The following is a 16,843-nucleotide window of genomic DNA, read 5'->3' as shown; positions in this document are numbered from 1 at the left end:
CATAGAAGAGTAGATTTTTTCCCTTAAATTTGTTTATTCCGAGTGTATACTTGTCAAGAATAGAAGGTGATCTTTGCTCCTTTATGGGTAGCCAAAAACAGGCACCTCTGTTACTGTACGAAGTTCTTTTTTCTACTGTTTCATATAATTTTTATGCTCCCTGAGGTTGCAGTACCCGTTTGTCCAAATTTGAATTGGAACCCGATAGGGGTTAGGCATTAATCTCAATCAATCGGTATACTTAATTAGATTCAATGTGGATCGGCCCCTCATTTGATTGAATCCCGACAATCGACAACCAATAAATCGCTCATGCCCATGTACAATTAAAATTTCATCAGTTGGTAAACTAAATACACCCCCAAACTTAACCATATAGATGATTACCTGGGCTACTTGAATACGAGTGCACCGACTTTCGGCAGGTTATCAGAAACCTGGATACATCCCAATCAATTTGCGTTAAATCAGTTTTGGTCTGTGGACTGAAAAAAATATAGTTTATAGTAGACTACTAGGCCATGACACATCATTGAATCCAAAACACAAGCCCTCAGCCAAAAATGACAACAGGCTACACGACCAAGTACACAGAAGATGAGCATTGATTGGTTTTAAGTTGAAAGTTATGGTTCGTGAGCCAAATTTTAAAAATATTAGAAAATCAATAAAAGGACAACGGGAACTGCTCTCTTCAACAAGACTGTAACTCAGGTTGATACAAAGCCTAATGCATCATCCTTCACCCCGCTTCATATGCATCCAAAACCAAGGGAACGGAAACCATCTCATCTATATCAAATCCTAATTCTGCCTCAAAATAGGCAGATCCACAAATTAAACACTAAAGACAAAATTGTATCCTTCAAACAAAATAAGCTAAAAGAATGACAAAAATAACAAAATCGAATTTTGAATAGGCAAGGAATGTACGAATCTCGTTTCTACAGAAGAACCCACCACTATTATCACATCTACCAAACTCTTCTTACTGCTACTCATCAAATGACCATCGTCGCTCAGACACTCAAGTCAAGTAAACTGATCGTTAAAAGCACATTTACCAGTATCAGCACATTGAAGGACAACAAACCCAAACAAAGTGAGCATCTGTCCATCAGCTCTGCTCCTCACCATCAGCTATATCCCTCTCTTCAGCAGCAGCAGCCATCAATTCATCAAAGTTCTCAGTCTTCGCCAGTAATATCTCAATCTAAAACACAGCATCATACATTAACACAAGTGTCTTAAAGATATATGGGACTTCAGGTGGACAACTAAAATACATCAGACATGTGAACCCCTAAACTTCTTACCTTTGCCTTTTGGATGGGTCGCCCCCTGGATTCATCCTTCATATCAACGGTTGATGTTGTGATCTCTGCATATGTTTAGATTTCATAGAAACTCAAATTTTAGCAATCCAATGCCTGCTTATTAAAATAGTAGAAGGTAAAAGATTTAAGTCTCACTCTTTTCAACAGCCAGTCCATTATTTTTCAGGATCTCAGCAATAGTGACTACTGTTGCAATGGCTGCAGGAACACAAAAATACACAAACAAATCAAAAGAAAACTTTAAGTTGATAGCCCTTTCATTCAAATTTTCCAGCTAAATGCAGTTAAAAGAAACAAACATGCATATAATGGACAACAAACAGGGTACCACTAGTCTAAACCATCTAGTCACATAATCATATAATGGACAACAAACAAGGTACCAGCTCATGGGATTTGGATGCATGAATCATGTTTCACCAATTCATACTATTTTAAGTCATATCCACTGTTAAATTATTAGTGCTTAAACCATTTCTTACTACTTCTACCAATGACCTTCCAGATACATGCCATTAGCCAACTGAAAGTGAATGGGTTTACAACTATTTTTCACTCCATCATGGCAAGGCTTGAAATAGATGGTCTACTGAAAAAGAGAAACCCAAGAGTGAAAATGATAGATTGAGGAACCCAAGGCCAATATTTCATAGTACTATTAACAATCTATTTTGGGGCTTGCTGACAGTCCCAAAAGTCAGCAGTCTGTGCATTTGCCCCAAATCTCACGTCAACCTAATAAAAGGCAAAACCAATAATGAAATGCCTATAACATCTCTATGGTAAATAAATCCAGAAGGGATAAGCTGACATGTAACAGATAAGAACAGTAGCAAAAACTTCAAACACTAATGTTTGTATGATCAAGGCATACAAATATATGATTAAAATAAATTAAAAAAATAAAAGAATTTTCTATATTTGATACAAAAAATTGCATTCATCTTGTACATTAGCTATTAATTTATTGTAAAATAAACTAGGAGATAAAAAAAGAAATATTATGTAGAAGTTCTGTCAAGAATCCGAGTGTCAAAATCCAACACATGTCTGATGCAGACACATCCACTTAGAAATGTCCATGCAGCACTAGTGGTATTAGAAGTCATAAATGCATTAATAAATTCAAGGCTTCGAGAAAAAGGAAAAAAGGAACTCTGGACTTAAAATAGTAAAGCTGCATTTCTTTATAAACAAAGAACTGATTTTTTTTCTTCTGGTGAAAACAGCCAAAGACCAAAGAACCAGGATAAAACAGGGAGAAAAACAAGCCCTTCAATTTTTTGGATGAAATTCCAAAGACAAGCAATAAATCATTAACTCTATTGGAATTTATGAAGCAGGCAACTGCCATAATCTCTCAATGCCGAATCACTATAACAAGCATAAGTTCAAGTCATTCTTTTCCTTTTTCTTAACATATGGACAGGGTGATACAAATAAATCCAAATGATTCCAAAAGGAATAAGCAGAGCAAGTGATGCAGGGCCAAAGGCATGGATGACAGAAGCAACCATACAATCTTCCAGGCATAGTCATAATACATAAGAAACTAAAATGGAAAACAACCAATTGCCTCCAAGAGACTTAAATCCAGGTTTGCATTAACCACCAGTAAGAACAGAAAGTCATTAGTAAAAAAATTGTCAAAAGAATGTCCTTAAAAGTTAAAAACATTTTTATTGCTGACTGAATATTTGTATTAATTTAGAATAGTAAAGTATTAAGTAGTAATACACAGCTCTCAAAGAGATCTAGGCCCCAATATCATCGTATGAGTACAAATAGACCCAATAAAGTTGCTCCCTAGATGCACCTGATTCACAAAAGTGCCTGCCAAAGAATTTGAGGGTCCATTTAACCCATCTAAATGAGGCCTCAACCTTTCTTGCTAACTTTATAATTTCCTTGATTACCTATTTGGACACCCAAAACACCTGACTGTTATTAATCATGCAATCCACTACCAGCATAAGGTCCCCTTGATCTGGCTTAGATACCTTTAACATTTAATCCTTGTAGGAGAGATGAGACTTTGGACATTAAGGAGTCTCCAACCCCTAAAGAACATGATTTAAGTGCCACTATGGATCACAATCCACCCCGGAAGACCCCCCTTACCAGAAGGACCAGATTGCCAATAGGCACTCCCATCAAAGTTGTGTTATATTCTGTTACAGCTGGAGGGCGCTCATAATTATTGCAGTCACTTTCAAAGTGGATGAGGCTGCTGTTACATCCCGCCCTCTAATAAGGTCATCCATAGTATAGCCACTGAAGTTCTCCATTGTCTTTAGCCTTTACCATTACCCAGCAAATTACCATCAACATAATCCTTTCCATTAAACATTCCAAGGTTTTACACTACCATGTATACAGTCTATTATTCCTTGATTCCAAACTGACCATAAACAGATTAATAGCTTCTAAGGGTGGAACCCACCTGAAACAAAATAGAGAATAGAAACATACCTAAATGAAAGGCACAAATAAGAGACAAGTAAATGGATATAGTCTTGCCAGTGGAATGGAACAGGACACGAATGGGGTGAAAGAAAGCTTTTAGGCCTCCTTTTTGAAGCATACCAAACATTTTAATCTTACCAAGCAAACCTCAACAGAGAACCTGAATCTTAGGAGGAACTGGCTTACTCCAGACCTCCTTCATGATGAAGGGGACAGCTGAAAAGGAAAATGTCTCAGAACGCTGAAGAACAATGCACAAGAGAAGAAACCCTGAAGAGGCAGTAGATCAAATTCAAACCACATCTAGAGCAGCAAACAGGTCCCACAAAAAAAAAGGTTATAAACCTCTACCTAAGGCCTCTTCTAAGCCCAATCCAAGCAACCCCATTTGGAGAGTTTACATTCTCATACTACATTTTAAAGAAGATTATAAACCTAATAACAAAGAATAAAACCAACGCAGATAGACAGTTCTTGGGGGATCCTACGTGTGAACAGGGCTGATAACACCCATTAAACAGCTAACACTAACAGTTAAGTTTTTAATGATCTCTTCCATGTCATAAGTTAGAACCTAGTGACCAAATAAGGGCAAAATGCCCAGGGGGAGAACCAACAAGGGCATTAATTCACTACTTTAGACAAAAAATGAAAATGTTTGAACAAGGACAATGTCTTCCAACTTTCATGATATAAACCATTCTATGCCAATTTAATGCAACCTAAACTAGAAAGTCATGACATTATTTGATAATAGTTACAACAAAAGCATTGTTCACCGATCAAACTAACATCCCCACCTCATACATGTATACATCAAAACCATCCAGAGCATAAATTGTACCCAACCAGCACAAACAAGTGGCTGTATCAACAAGAGGGATGAGAAAATATCAAAAACAAAATAAAAGTTGAACAAGATGCAGGGAGAAAGGGATTATACCCATCCCGAGGGCGGAAAGCTCCACCTCATTGTGTTGCTGCATGTACCTCTGCGGAAACAAAAATAAAGACAAACCGTAATAAATAGATTGGCACCGATGGTAAATTTCTACAGAACAAGATACTGATGGCAAAAGGATGGTCATCATACTCTGTTCTATAAAAACAACATATGAAACAACTTCTGGAAGTTCCAGATTTATATACCGAAACCCTGACCCGGCGTCAAAAAAAAAAATAACGCACATAATACGTAATCCAAACCCAAAACAACGAAAACCAAAACAAAAATATACAATCGGAACCAAGAATTTCAAAACCACTACTGGTAATATTGGACACGGTGATAGAGTGGAAGAACAAAGACAACCGTCAAAACTCAAAACTTGCAACTCCCTAAAAACAAACTGGAAGGCATCGAACACAATTTCTGAGTTAAATTTCAAACAAAACAAAGAACAACTGATTAAAGTGATCTGAAACAGAGACAACCAATGAACTAGTGAATAAAAGGGACAGGAACGCTGAAGAGGAGAGATTCTAAAACTAAAACACAATCAACAAGAGATTCAGACCGAGTAGGTTTTACCTTCGCGAGGTTGACGTAGAAGAAGAGGGGCTTCTTCGTGTTAGAGACTTGAATGCGGTTCTTTTTGTGCGAATCGGAGATTGCCAGGTTATTCACTCCTTCTGTGACCTCCTCCATCGTAAAAAATAGAAGAAGAAAAAACCTAACCCTAAGGCTCTTCTTTTCTGATAGAAGAAAAAAAAATTCAGGGATCAGAGAGACAAATAGAACAGAAGAAATTGCAAGACAGATACAGATTCGAAGAGTAATGAGTAAAAGCTCAAACCCCTACCTTAGCTTCACTTAAATAGCGGGAAACTTTGTACCCTCACACTTTCTTTTTCCTCTTTGTGCTCGATAAGGAGGGAATTCGTTTTCTCTCCCTATCCCCTCGCTAGGGTTTCTTGACATCGTCTTCGAATTAAACCACGATGTACCGGACCGGACCGGGCTCAAGATAATAAAACTCCTTTATTTCTCGTGCATTTTTATGATTTAGGGTTACATTTTGGGTCGGACCAGTCTAACCCAGCCCACCCTGGGTTAACCCAAAATACCACCTTCTCAGCCCGAGATGCTATATGTATTTGGTGTTTGGCCCATTTGTTGTAAGGCCAAGCCCAAGTAGAATTGAGAAGAACAGAATAATGCAACAACCAGAACCAAGAGAAATGTATCTCTCTATTTCTACGGTTTTAGGAAAAATGACGGGAGATTCAACACTTACCTAATAGTCACTTAGGTTCTGTTTGGAAAAGATTTTGGTTTTGAGCTTTGGGCCGTCACAAACAAAATTAAGCCGAAAAATATGTCATCCAATTTATTGGTCAAAGCACTTCTGGCATCATGCCTTTCCACAGCATAGTTTATTTTCTCTTTAAAAATTTTACAATCTCAAACCAAAACACTTCTAAGCCCCAAACCATTCTGTAAATTTGGGGTATCGTGCTATTGAGACTTAAAATTACAAATCCTAAATTTTATTCAAATAAAACAGTTTATGACACCACAACATAACTCAATTCGGCCTCACGGTTTGGTTGGCTTATTTTTTAAACTGAATTAGGATTATTGATTTTTGGAAAACTAGTAACTGAAACTGAATCGAAGCTGATCGGTTAACCAGTTGGCCGATTCGGTTAACCATTGGTTTGATTCATCGGTTTGTCGGTTTTTATTATTTACAATATATATTATAAATATATAATAAAACACTAAAAAAGTATATATAATATGATATTTTCAATAATAAATAATATATTATATATTATAAATATATATTTATATATAATGCATATTTATTAATTTATAATATATAAAAATATAAAATATGTGTAAATATACATAAAATATATAAATATATGTATACTAGTCGATTTGATTAATCAAAATCGAACTGATACCTTTGATTTTTTAAAATACCAAACCGATTACCAGTTTGATTTTTCTTGTTCACCCTAATGAAAAAATCAAACCCATGAATGAACGTCTATGCATCAATACGTTGTGCTATTTTGAGCTTTATCCAACCTTAATCCTTTGGCCTTTTCTTCTACGGTCAAGGTAGAAAGTATAAATAAGTAAATAAAAGAGTAATGCTTGTTGAAAATTCACTGGGTAATGCTTGTGTATAGTCTTATTTTTTTCTCAGAACCCCGATTCCAATCAGACTAACTCGCCCCTAACTTCTACAGTTCTACCTATACAATGTGAGACTTTTATGAGGTGTTCGAAATTGTGTTTATCTCATGGATTGTTGTGTGTTTAGTGTAGTGTGACCAAGACTGGTCTATAATATATTGTGGATCAGCCCCATCTATAGTCAACTTCTCTTCAACATGAATTTTCCCATATAAAGTTGCACTTGGTCAATACCCATTTTACAACTTTCTATTGATACGGTACATCACACCTCTTCTTTTTTGCCCTACATCCTTTTACCATTCAAAGATAGCTCTTTTCCTCCACTGTTGTGCTCCATCACAATGAAAGAATTATGTTTTTTATATTTTTTATTCTTCTAGTTTTAAATAGTTCAATAATTTTTTAAATTACAAGAATTATGTTTAATTTTAGTCTTGAATATTAATTTCTTAATGCTTTTACCAATAAGATTATTATTTTAAAATTATTTTGTTCCTAATTTTGTTAATATAAATTTAACAATGCTTTTTCCAATTTATTTTGGATGTAAAGTGTAAAAATTATTCATTTATGATAGACTGTATAAAACATTTCATAAAATGTAAGTAAAATGCATGGAATCAAATAAGTCACATAACCAGTCTACATTTAGAACAGCTATGAACCATGACCTGATAAGGACCAATTAACACTTCCTAATTTTTCATCCATGTTATAGAACAACCTCTTAATTAAGCTAATTTAATATGACACTAAAACGATAACGATGATTTAATTGATGATAAAATAGAATCCTAATTCACAACAGTGATTCGGGTGATGATGAAGGAAGCTCATAATTCAATCTAAACTAATCCTCTAAGTCAAGCCACTAATGACGAGCAAGCTGAGAAAGGAAATCAAACTTTATGAATTTAATACAATTGAATTTACTTTAATAAAAAAGCAAATACACAACAGTCGAATTTACTTAAAAGGAGTTCTTGATGTTCTTTCCACCGACTGCTCAATAAAACACGTCCTAACAAGTTTACATGTTCAAAATAATCATAATCCTACATGGGCAACATGCAGAACCAAGGTGAAACTAGGGCCGAAATATGCTATTGGAATTTATAAATTATAATAAGTTACCACTATCGAGTTCGGCTTCAAGCGTAATGGCATAGATCATGAAAGGATATGAAGTGAAAAATAACGTAAGCAGAACAAACAGGGAAAAAATGTCCTTAAACCAACGCAGCTCTATTTTTTCTCAAGGCTCAGTTTAAAAAGAATATAAATACAAATATGTACAGTACATATACATACAAAATAATACAAAATATAAGGTTTTACAGCCTGGTTTTACACTCACAAGCACACTACTGTCCCTATATTTGCATCTCTTGGAGGCAATAGAGACTTCATCAGAAACAACCACCACAGCAACAGAAGTTTCATCATCGTCCAGGTTTCATCGCAATGAAACCCACAATACTGAGGAAGAGTTCTTGATGCCCAACACCGGAATTGATTATAAAAATGCTCAACAGATGAATCAAAGTCATCACATCGAACAGAAGTACTGCAACATGTTCAGAGGCCAATGGGTTTACGTCCCAGACGAAAAACCACTTTATGAAGCAACCCAGTGCCCATTCCTGAGCGACCAAGTGAGCTGCCGAAGGAACGGGCGAGCAAATTTTGAGTACGAGAAGTGGAAGTGGGAAGGTAAGGACTACAACATTCCGAGGTAAGCAATTAACATGAAGCCAACTTCAATATTTCTATGTTGCAATAACTTCAATCCACACCCGTGTGAACTTTATGGTTTTAGGAAGAACGGTGGCCGGAAAAACGTACTGCCAAATGAAAGCCCTCTCTCCGCTGGTGGCTTCCGATTTGTTCGATGGGAAAAAAACAAAAAATGGGAGGAACGAGTGAGAGAGTTCCAACTTTTGTCATATTTTGTGTCCGGTTCAACCGGCCACTTCAGTTAATGATTAAAGGCCCGTTAATGTATCTTCACTGTCATCCAACCGACATGATCACTTCTCATTGGCCAGTTCAAATCTCCCCAGTGTATTCAAAACATCTTCCAATGACAATACCAGAACAAATGACCATACTAAAAGTTCCAAATACATGGCAAAAATGTACTATGAGGCGTTGTGGGGCAGAGAGGTCTCCTCATTGGCGGGTTCACGCATCCACAACTCTCCTCATTGCCAAGTTCTGGTTGCACGTGGCAGTTCGAATCAATCATGATTTAAATTCTTAGGACCCAGTTTGGAAGGAGACGGTACAATTCTACATATACTCCTTCCAAACTGAAACTAAGAATACAAATACAAATTTGTAGAGTGTAAAAACCTTATATTTTGCATGATTTTGTAATGTATTTGCACTGTACATATTTATATTTGTACGCTTTCCAAACTGAGCTTACAGAATACTTGCCATTACAAATCATATAGAAAATAAGGTTGCATTTGGTTTTGAAAGAATAGGTTGGTAAAGGAAGGGAAAGGGTAGGGAATTCTTTCAAACCAAATACAGCCTAAAAGTTTTATACCATCACCCGAGTTCTTCATTTGTGAACTGCTCTCATTAACCAGATAGAGCATGTTCAAAACAAATGAACAGGGGATACATTGGAAAAGATAACAAAATTAAAAAGCAAAACAAACTAAAAGTCGACTTTAATTTGCCAAAAAATAGCCAGGAATACATATATACTGAAGCTTTACAAAATCTCAACTAGTCTTGATTACAACCAGCTAATGGCACAAGTTTGAACAGTGAAGATAAGAACTGTCGTATTGCCAACTCCAAAAGAATCAGCATTTTCGTCTTAGTACAACAGTTGGCAACTATAGAGAATAGACAAAAAAATGCCACATAAAAAAGCCACATCCCAGTGGTTTCCATAAAGATCACCATTTTCATCTCTCTGTTCATCCTGTAATCAACTACTGTGTATCTGTATAGTATACCATGTACCTACCATATCCTAATATACTGCTTAAAGAAATGACATAAAACAAAACTGTCATAGGAAGGATACCGCTTTAAGGACTACATGTCATATCCTAATATACTGCTTAAAAATATTCACACCACTGTCATGAGAGGAATACTGCTTGGAGGACTGTATGTGTCATATACTAAATCCATTATAGAAATTTTAGAAAAGATTGTCAAGAGAAAGGAAGGGGCATTAGTCCCAACCACTAGCCACAACAGGCTCATGGTTGAATCCATACACATGAGAAGTGGTCGAATAGGGACCATCACCAGCATCACCAGGTCCAAAACTATAAGAATTGTAGTAACATTTCCCACCCCTTGGAGGAGCATCACCAGCTCCACCAGGCCCAGACCTATACGAATAGTAGTAACAGTTCCCACCCCTTGGAGGGGCATCCCTCCGGTAATCATGGCCTCCAAACCTACCACTACCATACTTGCAACTCCTTCCACCCCCACCATAAAATGATGACCTCTCGCTATGCCTCTCAGCATACTGACTGAGCCAGGCAGGGACCTCCTGATGTGCTTCCTGCATGAGTTCAGACAGTGCCTTTGCTATGGACCGATTCCCTTCATTAAAGAAGGCTGTTGCCAGGCCAGACTTACCAGCACGGCCCGTCCTTCCTATTCGGTGAACATAATCATCTATGTCTTTTGGCAAGTCAAAGTTGATTACGTGAGAAACATGAGGAATGTCTAAACCTCGTGCAGCCACATCCGTTGCTACCAAAATTGGAGTATGCCCACTCTTGAAGGATCTCAGGGCCTTTTCCCGCTCCTAAAATGGACAAGACAAGAAATAGCGTGTATTAAAAAAACCAATCTAAGAAAAGCCAAAACACCCATATAAGTAACTCAAGGCTCAACATTTTATAACCAGGTATAGAACTTATTAACATATAAATGCAACTAATATGCAAAGTAGCATGTAGTTGTATTATTGAGAAAATTGGAGCACACTGACCAATAGTAAATGTCATCCGTATATGATATGGTTGCCAAGTATTATGAGGGGAAGTAGCCAAATCATGTCTGAGTATTAATTGTTTGTTCATTAGGAAACCACATGGATTGCACCAATGCATCTAAATCCTTCTATTCTCAAAAACTGAGAGCATAAATTCATCTTTTGAAATGGTTCCATTACATATCAGTAAATAAAAACAGAATTCAGATTTAAAGCAATTATAACACTTCAAAGTTGTTCTAATCATGAAGTCATTTTCTATTATGATGTGCAATCAAATCATAAAGCAAAATAAACCGTTTTTATCCCACATAGTTCTCAAAAACCCAATTTCTTAACTGAAAGCTACAAATAAAAAACAGCCCAGAGCTTTACAAAATATTAAAAATCTATGCAACATTATAGCTCCAACTCATCATCATCATCCAAGCCTTATCACAACTATATGGGGTCAGCAACATGATTCGGTTTTACCATTACATTCTGTTCAACGCCATGTCCATTGTTAAATTACTCTAACCCCTAAACCCATCTCCCCCAGAAATTACAACAAGAAAGAAAAATAAATTCATCACACTGGTGACAGAAAGCTTCTACAATAGTTGAGGTTGCAAAAGCATAAAGGACATTGAATGCAAGCATATGACAGACAGAAAGTGAAAGATGGATAGTTCTACTAACCACTTGCACTTTGTCACCATGTATTGCTGTTGCAAGGAAACCATTTGTAGAAAGCCAATGTTCTAACGAGTCTGCTCCTTTCTTTGTCTCAACAAAAACTAATGTTAATGTTTGCTGCAAAACAGATAATATAGTAATTATTACCAAAGAAGAAAAATGTTTTGTATATTATAGATTATATCTCTAACAAGAGAAAACATTTTCCCCAATCATCTATTGAAGAAAATAATGGCAAAAGGCAGGAAGGTGCCCACATACAAAAATCAGTTCATTACAGGCAATGCAATTTCAGAAGGGAAGATCACTATACCTTTCCATGGGTTCCACTTACACTTTGGGCATGAAGAAGATCCAATAGATAGCTTCTCTTGTCCTTTTCTTGAACAAATTCAACTCTTTGAGAAATTAGGTCAGTGCTTGAACCAACCCTTCCAACAGCCAGGAAAATGTAATTTGAAAGAAAATCAAAAGCTAATCTCTGCAAAGTACATAAGAAATAAATTAGGCACACATAGGTCAAGAAAATTGAATAGAATAATTGTAATGACAGCATAATGATACAACAAGAAGCACTAAGGTCCCTGGTTAGCTAATGGTAAAATGCATGGTGTGCATATTGCAATATTTCAACCTCAGAAGATCGCGATCAAATGCCTACACGCATCTTGAATTCTACATCAGCCAAATGCTTAACCAAAATGTAGACAAACATATGCTTTACCAACAAAAAGTCTAGTGGCTTCTTTCCAGAGAGAAAAGGATAAGATAAAGCAACAGACCTGTATCTCATTTGGAAAGGTGGCACTAAATAGCATCGTCTGCCTTACACCTGGTGGAGGCATGTCCATCTGCTCAACAATCCGACGGATCTGGGGCTCAAAACCCATGTCCAACATTCGATCAGCTTCATCCAAAGCTAAATACTTTATCATTCTAAGTGAAACCTTTGTTCTCTCAATCAAATCCACCAAGCGTCCGGGAGTAGCAACTAGGATATCAACACCCTTTTCCAAATCACGCAACTATAAAATTAACAACCAAGGATCAGAATAACAAATTCTGTGTCTATAATCTCAACATTTTGCATGTTTATCCAAAGACAAGCTCATTACCAAAAAAAATGCATATGGAGAAAAAGACTCAAGCGGTAATAACTCAAGATAAACAAGGAATTTGCAACAAGGGGTTGGCAATCAAGAACAGAGGGGACAAGAAACAGGGGATTGACATTTCGCAAAACCATAAGATAAATTTGCCCTGTGTGATCTTTATCTAAAGAGACATCCACAAAGAGAAATAACTCAAGATAATAAATAATCTATATTCTATCAAAAGAATGGCTTTATAATAAACTACAAAACAATCAAGGTTTAGACCTCCGATGGATTCAGCCGGTAATTGCATGCCTTTATATTTGCTAATATCTATTTAGGGTCACTTTGGAAGGGCTGAAGCTTGATTGAGCTGTGCTTCCTTCATAGGAGAGCCACTTTTTTGGCTGAATGACAATGTAGTTGGGCTTTCCTGGTTTTTCATCAAGCATAGCTTAAAGGTTGTCCATGTAGGGCCCACCTACCAAAGCCGGAAGCCGCTGCCTAAAAGCCCTCCCAAACAGACCAAAGAGAGGCATGCCCCGAGTTCACTCCAAAATGACAAATAAAAATAAATGATAAACAAATATAAGATCCAATAACCTTATTGGTTAGTTCCTTTTCGTTTTCTTCCTCTGATCATTAAATATGCAGATGCAATAGAATGTTTATTATGAATATTCAAAAAGTTGAAATAAACAAGTGTAATTTATGAGGTAGTGTTAATAGCAGTCCAAGCCTGTCAAGCAGCACAAGTAAATGCTTTACTCGATGCATGTTAATGCAAAACATTTTCATCCACACAAACAAGAGAATACAGATTATTGAAACAAGGCAACTAAACAAGGAATGGAAAGACTTTGAAATTCACAGAAGCAAGAAGACCTGCTGAAACACTGGAGCTCCTCCATAGGCAACAACAACCCTCACCCCTGTCTGATAAGAGAACTTCTTGGCCTCCTCGTGTATCTATACAATCACAATTTCGAATGGGATGCTTCAAGAAATATTCTCTAAAGTGAAACAATTCCAAAATCAAATAGTTATCGGATAATGCACCTGACAAGACAACTCTCTGGTTGGGGAGAGAACAAGAGCAAGAGGGCAAGCTGTCCGTGCTCCATGCGGTGGCATCGGCTGCTGCATCCAGTTCCTCATGATCCCACTAATAATGGGGAAACAAAATGCTGCCGTCTTTCCCGACCCTGTCTGCGCACAAGCCATCAGGTCCCGCCCGGCAACGGCAATGGGAATTGCGTGGCGTTGAACGGGGGTCGGTTTGACATATTTACATCTCCGAATGTTCTCACTCAATGCATCCCCGAGATCGATCTCGGCAAACGTGTTAACCGGCGGGGGCACATCAGAGCCACTTGTCTCAACAGGAATGTCTTCGTAAGCATCAAAGTTAATTCCACCACCACCGGTCTCGTCCTGGGAAACCTCCAAATCAGCAAATTTATCAGCAACATCAAATGGGTTTGTCTCATGGCCTCCTCCCCTCTGGCGGTCCCCCCATCTACACCTCCCTGACCTTCTAGATTCTCTACTCCCGGAACGGTTCAATTGAGAACCAGGTAAAGTTTCATTAGAGGAGGGAATCTGAGATGATACGGGTGTGGAAAAACTCTTGTTTCTGAGATGAGGAGGAACATAGCAAGCGCGAGTGGGGCGAGAAGAGCCAGAAGTCTTCTCCAAAGCCTCATCAGCCAAAGACAGAGTCATAATGATCAATGATAGAAAGATTCTGAATCCTAAACCCCAGAAACGTTACGACCGATATCCAAAGATTCTGAATTCTAACCCTTAAAAACACTTACAATTCCGGAAACCTTCAACTACAAAAGTGAAAACTCTGAAAACTCCGGAAGTTTTCCTACAGAAAGGCAGTCAGACCCAGTTCAGTTGCTTCGACGGTTCTACTCTGCTTCTATAGCTAATGACGAACTGAGAAACCCTGAAACTAGTGGGACTCTAGTATGACTTTTTACAAAACTCAAAAACGACGTTAGAGAGATCAAACCAGGAAAGCTGCTATTGTTATCCTTATCCGACAATGTCGCAATGTATAGAGCCTTGCAGATGTATATAAACCCTAGAAGTAGCAGTAGCTATGGTGTTTGCTTTTCTTATGCTTTTCGTAAACCCTAGAATAAATATCATTCCGGCTCGAGGAAGAGAGTGGGATGCGTCATGCGAGAAGTGAGAGAGTTTTCAGGAATTGGAGATCATCACGAATGCGCGCTTTTTTTCACCGGAACGAAGATGTGTATTTTAGTTATTAATTAATTAATAATTACGAACGAATATTATGGTGAAACGGGGATATCTGTATGTTATGCATCAAAAATTCATGTCCATAGATCCTAGCCTCTCTCGTTGAGGAATGTATAGATGTACAACCAGGATCTGCGTGGAGTACCAAATCTCCTTAGCTCGTTAACATTCTATACATCACGCCTTTGAAAAGCACCTCGCGTTTTAAAGGGAAAGGATACGGGACTACCGAGATCGGTAGTCAAACCGCCACTTCTAACTATGCATTGGGAATATTTCCGTACTTACATGTTTTTTAATGCGAGATATTCCCAATGCACAGCTTCAAATGGCGTGATGACGGAGTGAGCACTGTCTTGTGAGTACGGAATCCACGTTCGAACCTACCACGGAAGAAATATTAATTAAAAATTTAATAGAAAAGAAAGAACGATGTACGGTCGATTACGGGGAATCGAAGATCTCCTCTGCAGGACTGCGAGTCTGCGACGTTTCCTTCTCTCCGCAAGTTTGAAATGACGGAAATGCCCATAAAGCTGGAGATCGTGATATTGTGAACGTGAAGAGGATATGAGAGGTTCTATTATTCCAGCGTGTCGGCTTTTCATTGGATGGAGTGAAACGGAGTTCAGATCTTCTTATTTTTGTTTCTTTTTTGAAGCATCAAGGCAATTGAAACAGACACGTAGGATAACACGTCAAGGTAGTTTCACGACTACGGAGAGACTTCGAATCCTGTATAGTCGGCTCGAATGTTGGACCAATTATGATAAGCCACGTCAGCTACATGAAGAATAGTCTGAGTAGATTATATATCAGCATCTTTTTCTCCTGGAGCGCGCCTCACAACCACATCCCACCTTCTATTGAGAACATCCCTTGAATAATAAATACAAACGCTCATGTGCAGTCAAAACATACTGTGATGTCCGTGTGAAGCGCACTTTCTAAGGAGCATATCCGGACTCCACGCCGAGGTGGTGTATAATTGGCCTTCGTGTATATAAATACAACTCGATCGTGGAGAAGAAATATAACAAACATGGATTCTTAATCCTACATCATTAAGGAATCCATTTGCTAAGTGGAGATCATGGAATATTTCACATGGGAAATTATTTTTTATAAGTAAATAAACTATAATTAACAAAAATCAGAAATAAACCGTTGTATACAAGCTGGAGGACTATCTATTATGAAAAGTTAACATCCAAACAACTTAGAATGGGCAGCCCAATTATAATTCCTAGCAATATAACAAAACTTTATAACTGATAAAACTGAAAATAAGGCTGAGTTTGGAAGCAATGTAAATCAAGACCAATGTAAATATTAATGTCAGTTTGATTTTTGTTAGTGTTTGAAAGGATTATAAATCAAAATTGACATAAAACTCCACTCCGATTCGGTTTGTATACGTTGGGATGAAGTGGAGTTTTATGTTGTAAATTGATGTAAAACTTCATTTAAAGTAGAGTTTTACATCGATTATTGGTGTAAATACTACATCGATAAAATCAATGTAAAACTCTGCTTTTCTCATCATGTTTTTTGAAATTCAAACAGTTCAAAGTAAGACATCAACGATGACATTTTTACATCAGTTCCAAACACAGCCTAAAGACTGAATTTTGTCCACGCAACAAAAAAATTCCAACCGTGCTCTTTAGCAAAAGTTCAGCCATTGTACTTAAGTCGTTACACTGAAGTAGGGGTGGCAAATGGGTGGGTTGGTTGGGCTGGGTGAGGATTGAGTATCAACCCACCCACATTGACCCTTCGCTACCCTATTTATTGGTAGGGCTGTAATCGGATTGGACTTGGATCGAATGCATTCGATCAGATTAATGATAGC

The 16,843-nt window shown here is 37.4% G+C and overlaps 2 protein-coding genes across 4 annotated transcripts; both read right to left on the bottom strand.

Annotated features, from left to right (window-relative positions):
* Positions 1 to 888: 888 nt before the first annotated feature.
* On the bottom strand, positions 889 to 5,743 carry LOC104592401 (uncharacterized protein At2g34160-like). Of its 2 annotated transcripts, XM_010251756.3 has the most exons (6): positions 5,606 to 5,743; positions 5,335 to 5,498; positions 4,747 to 4,795; positions 1,473 to 1,535; positions 1,317 to 1,381; positions 889 to 1,213 (listed from the first exon to the last, which is right to left on the bottom strand). In XM_010251756.3, exons 2-6 carry the CDS (start codon positions 5,449 to 5,451, stop codon positions 1,118 to 1,120), a joined length of 390 nt encoding a protein of 129 aa, XP_010250058.1. In that variant the 5' UTR covers positions 5,452 to 5,498; positions 5,606 to 5,743; the 3' UTR covers positions 889 to 1,117. The 2 variants fall into 2 exon arrangements, with proteins under 2 accessions (XP_010250058.1, XP_010250057.1); XM_010251755.2 differs by lacking the exon at positions 5,606 to 5,743 and having other exon boundaries at positions 5,335 to 5,587.
* Positions 5,744 to 10,067: 4,324 nt separating this feature from the next.
* On the bottom strand, positions 10,068 to 14,958 carry LOC104592400 (DEAD-box ATP-dependent RNA helicase 37-like). 2 transcript variants are annotated; one of them, XM_010251753.3, is made up of 6 exons: positions 13,771 to 14,958; positions 13,597 to 13,680; positions 12,400 to 12,642; positions 11,931 to 12,098; positions 11,621 to 11,734; positions 10,068 to 10,750 (listed from the first exon to the last, which is right to left on the bottom strand). In XM_010251753.3, the coding sequence occupies exons 1-6, from the start codon at positions 14,434 to 14,436 to the stop codon at positions 10,160 to 10,162; spliced, it is 1,866 nt and encodes a 621-aa protein (XP_010250055.1). In that variant the 5' UTR covers positions 14,437 to 14,958; the 3' UTR covers positions 10,068 to 10,159. The 2 variants fall into 2 exon arrangements, with proteins under 2 accessions (XP_010250055.1, XP_010250056.1); XM_010251754.3 differs by having other exon boundaries at positions 11,952 to 12,098.
* Positions 14,959 to 16,843: the final 1,885 nt, after the last annotated feature.

This window comes from Nelumbo nucifera, chromosome 8 (genome assembly GCF_055504915.1).
Source record: "Nelumbo nucifera cultivar China Antique chromosome 8, China Antique-T2T, whole genome shotgun sequence".
NCBI lineage: Eukaryota > Viridiplantae > Streptophyta > Magnoliopsida > Proteales > Nelumbonaceae > Nelumbo > Nelumbo nucifera.
This window is presented reverse-complemented; position numbering and strand designations above follow the sequence as displayed.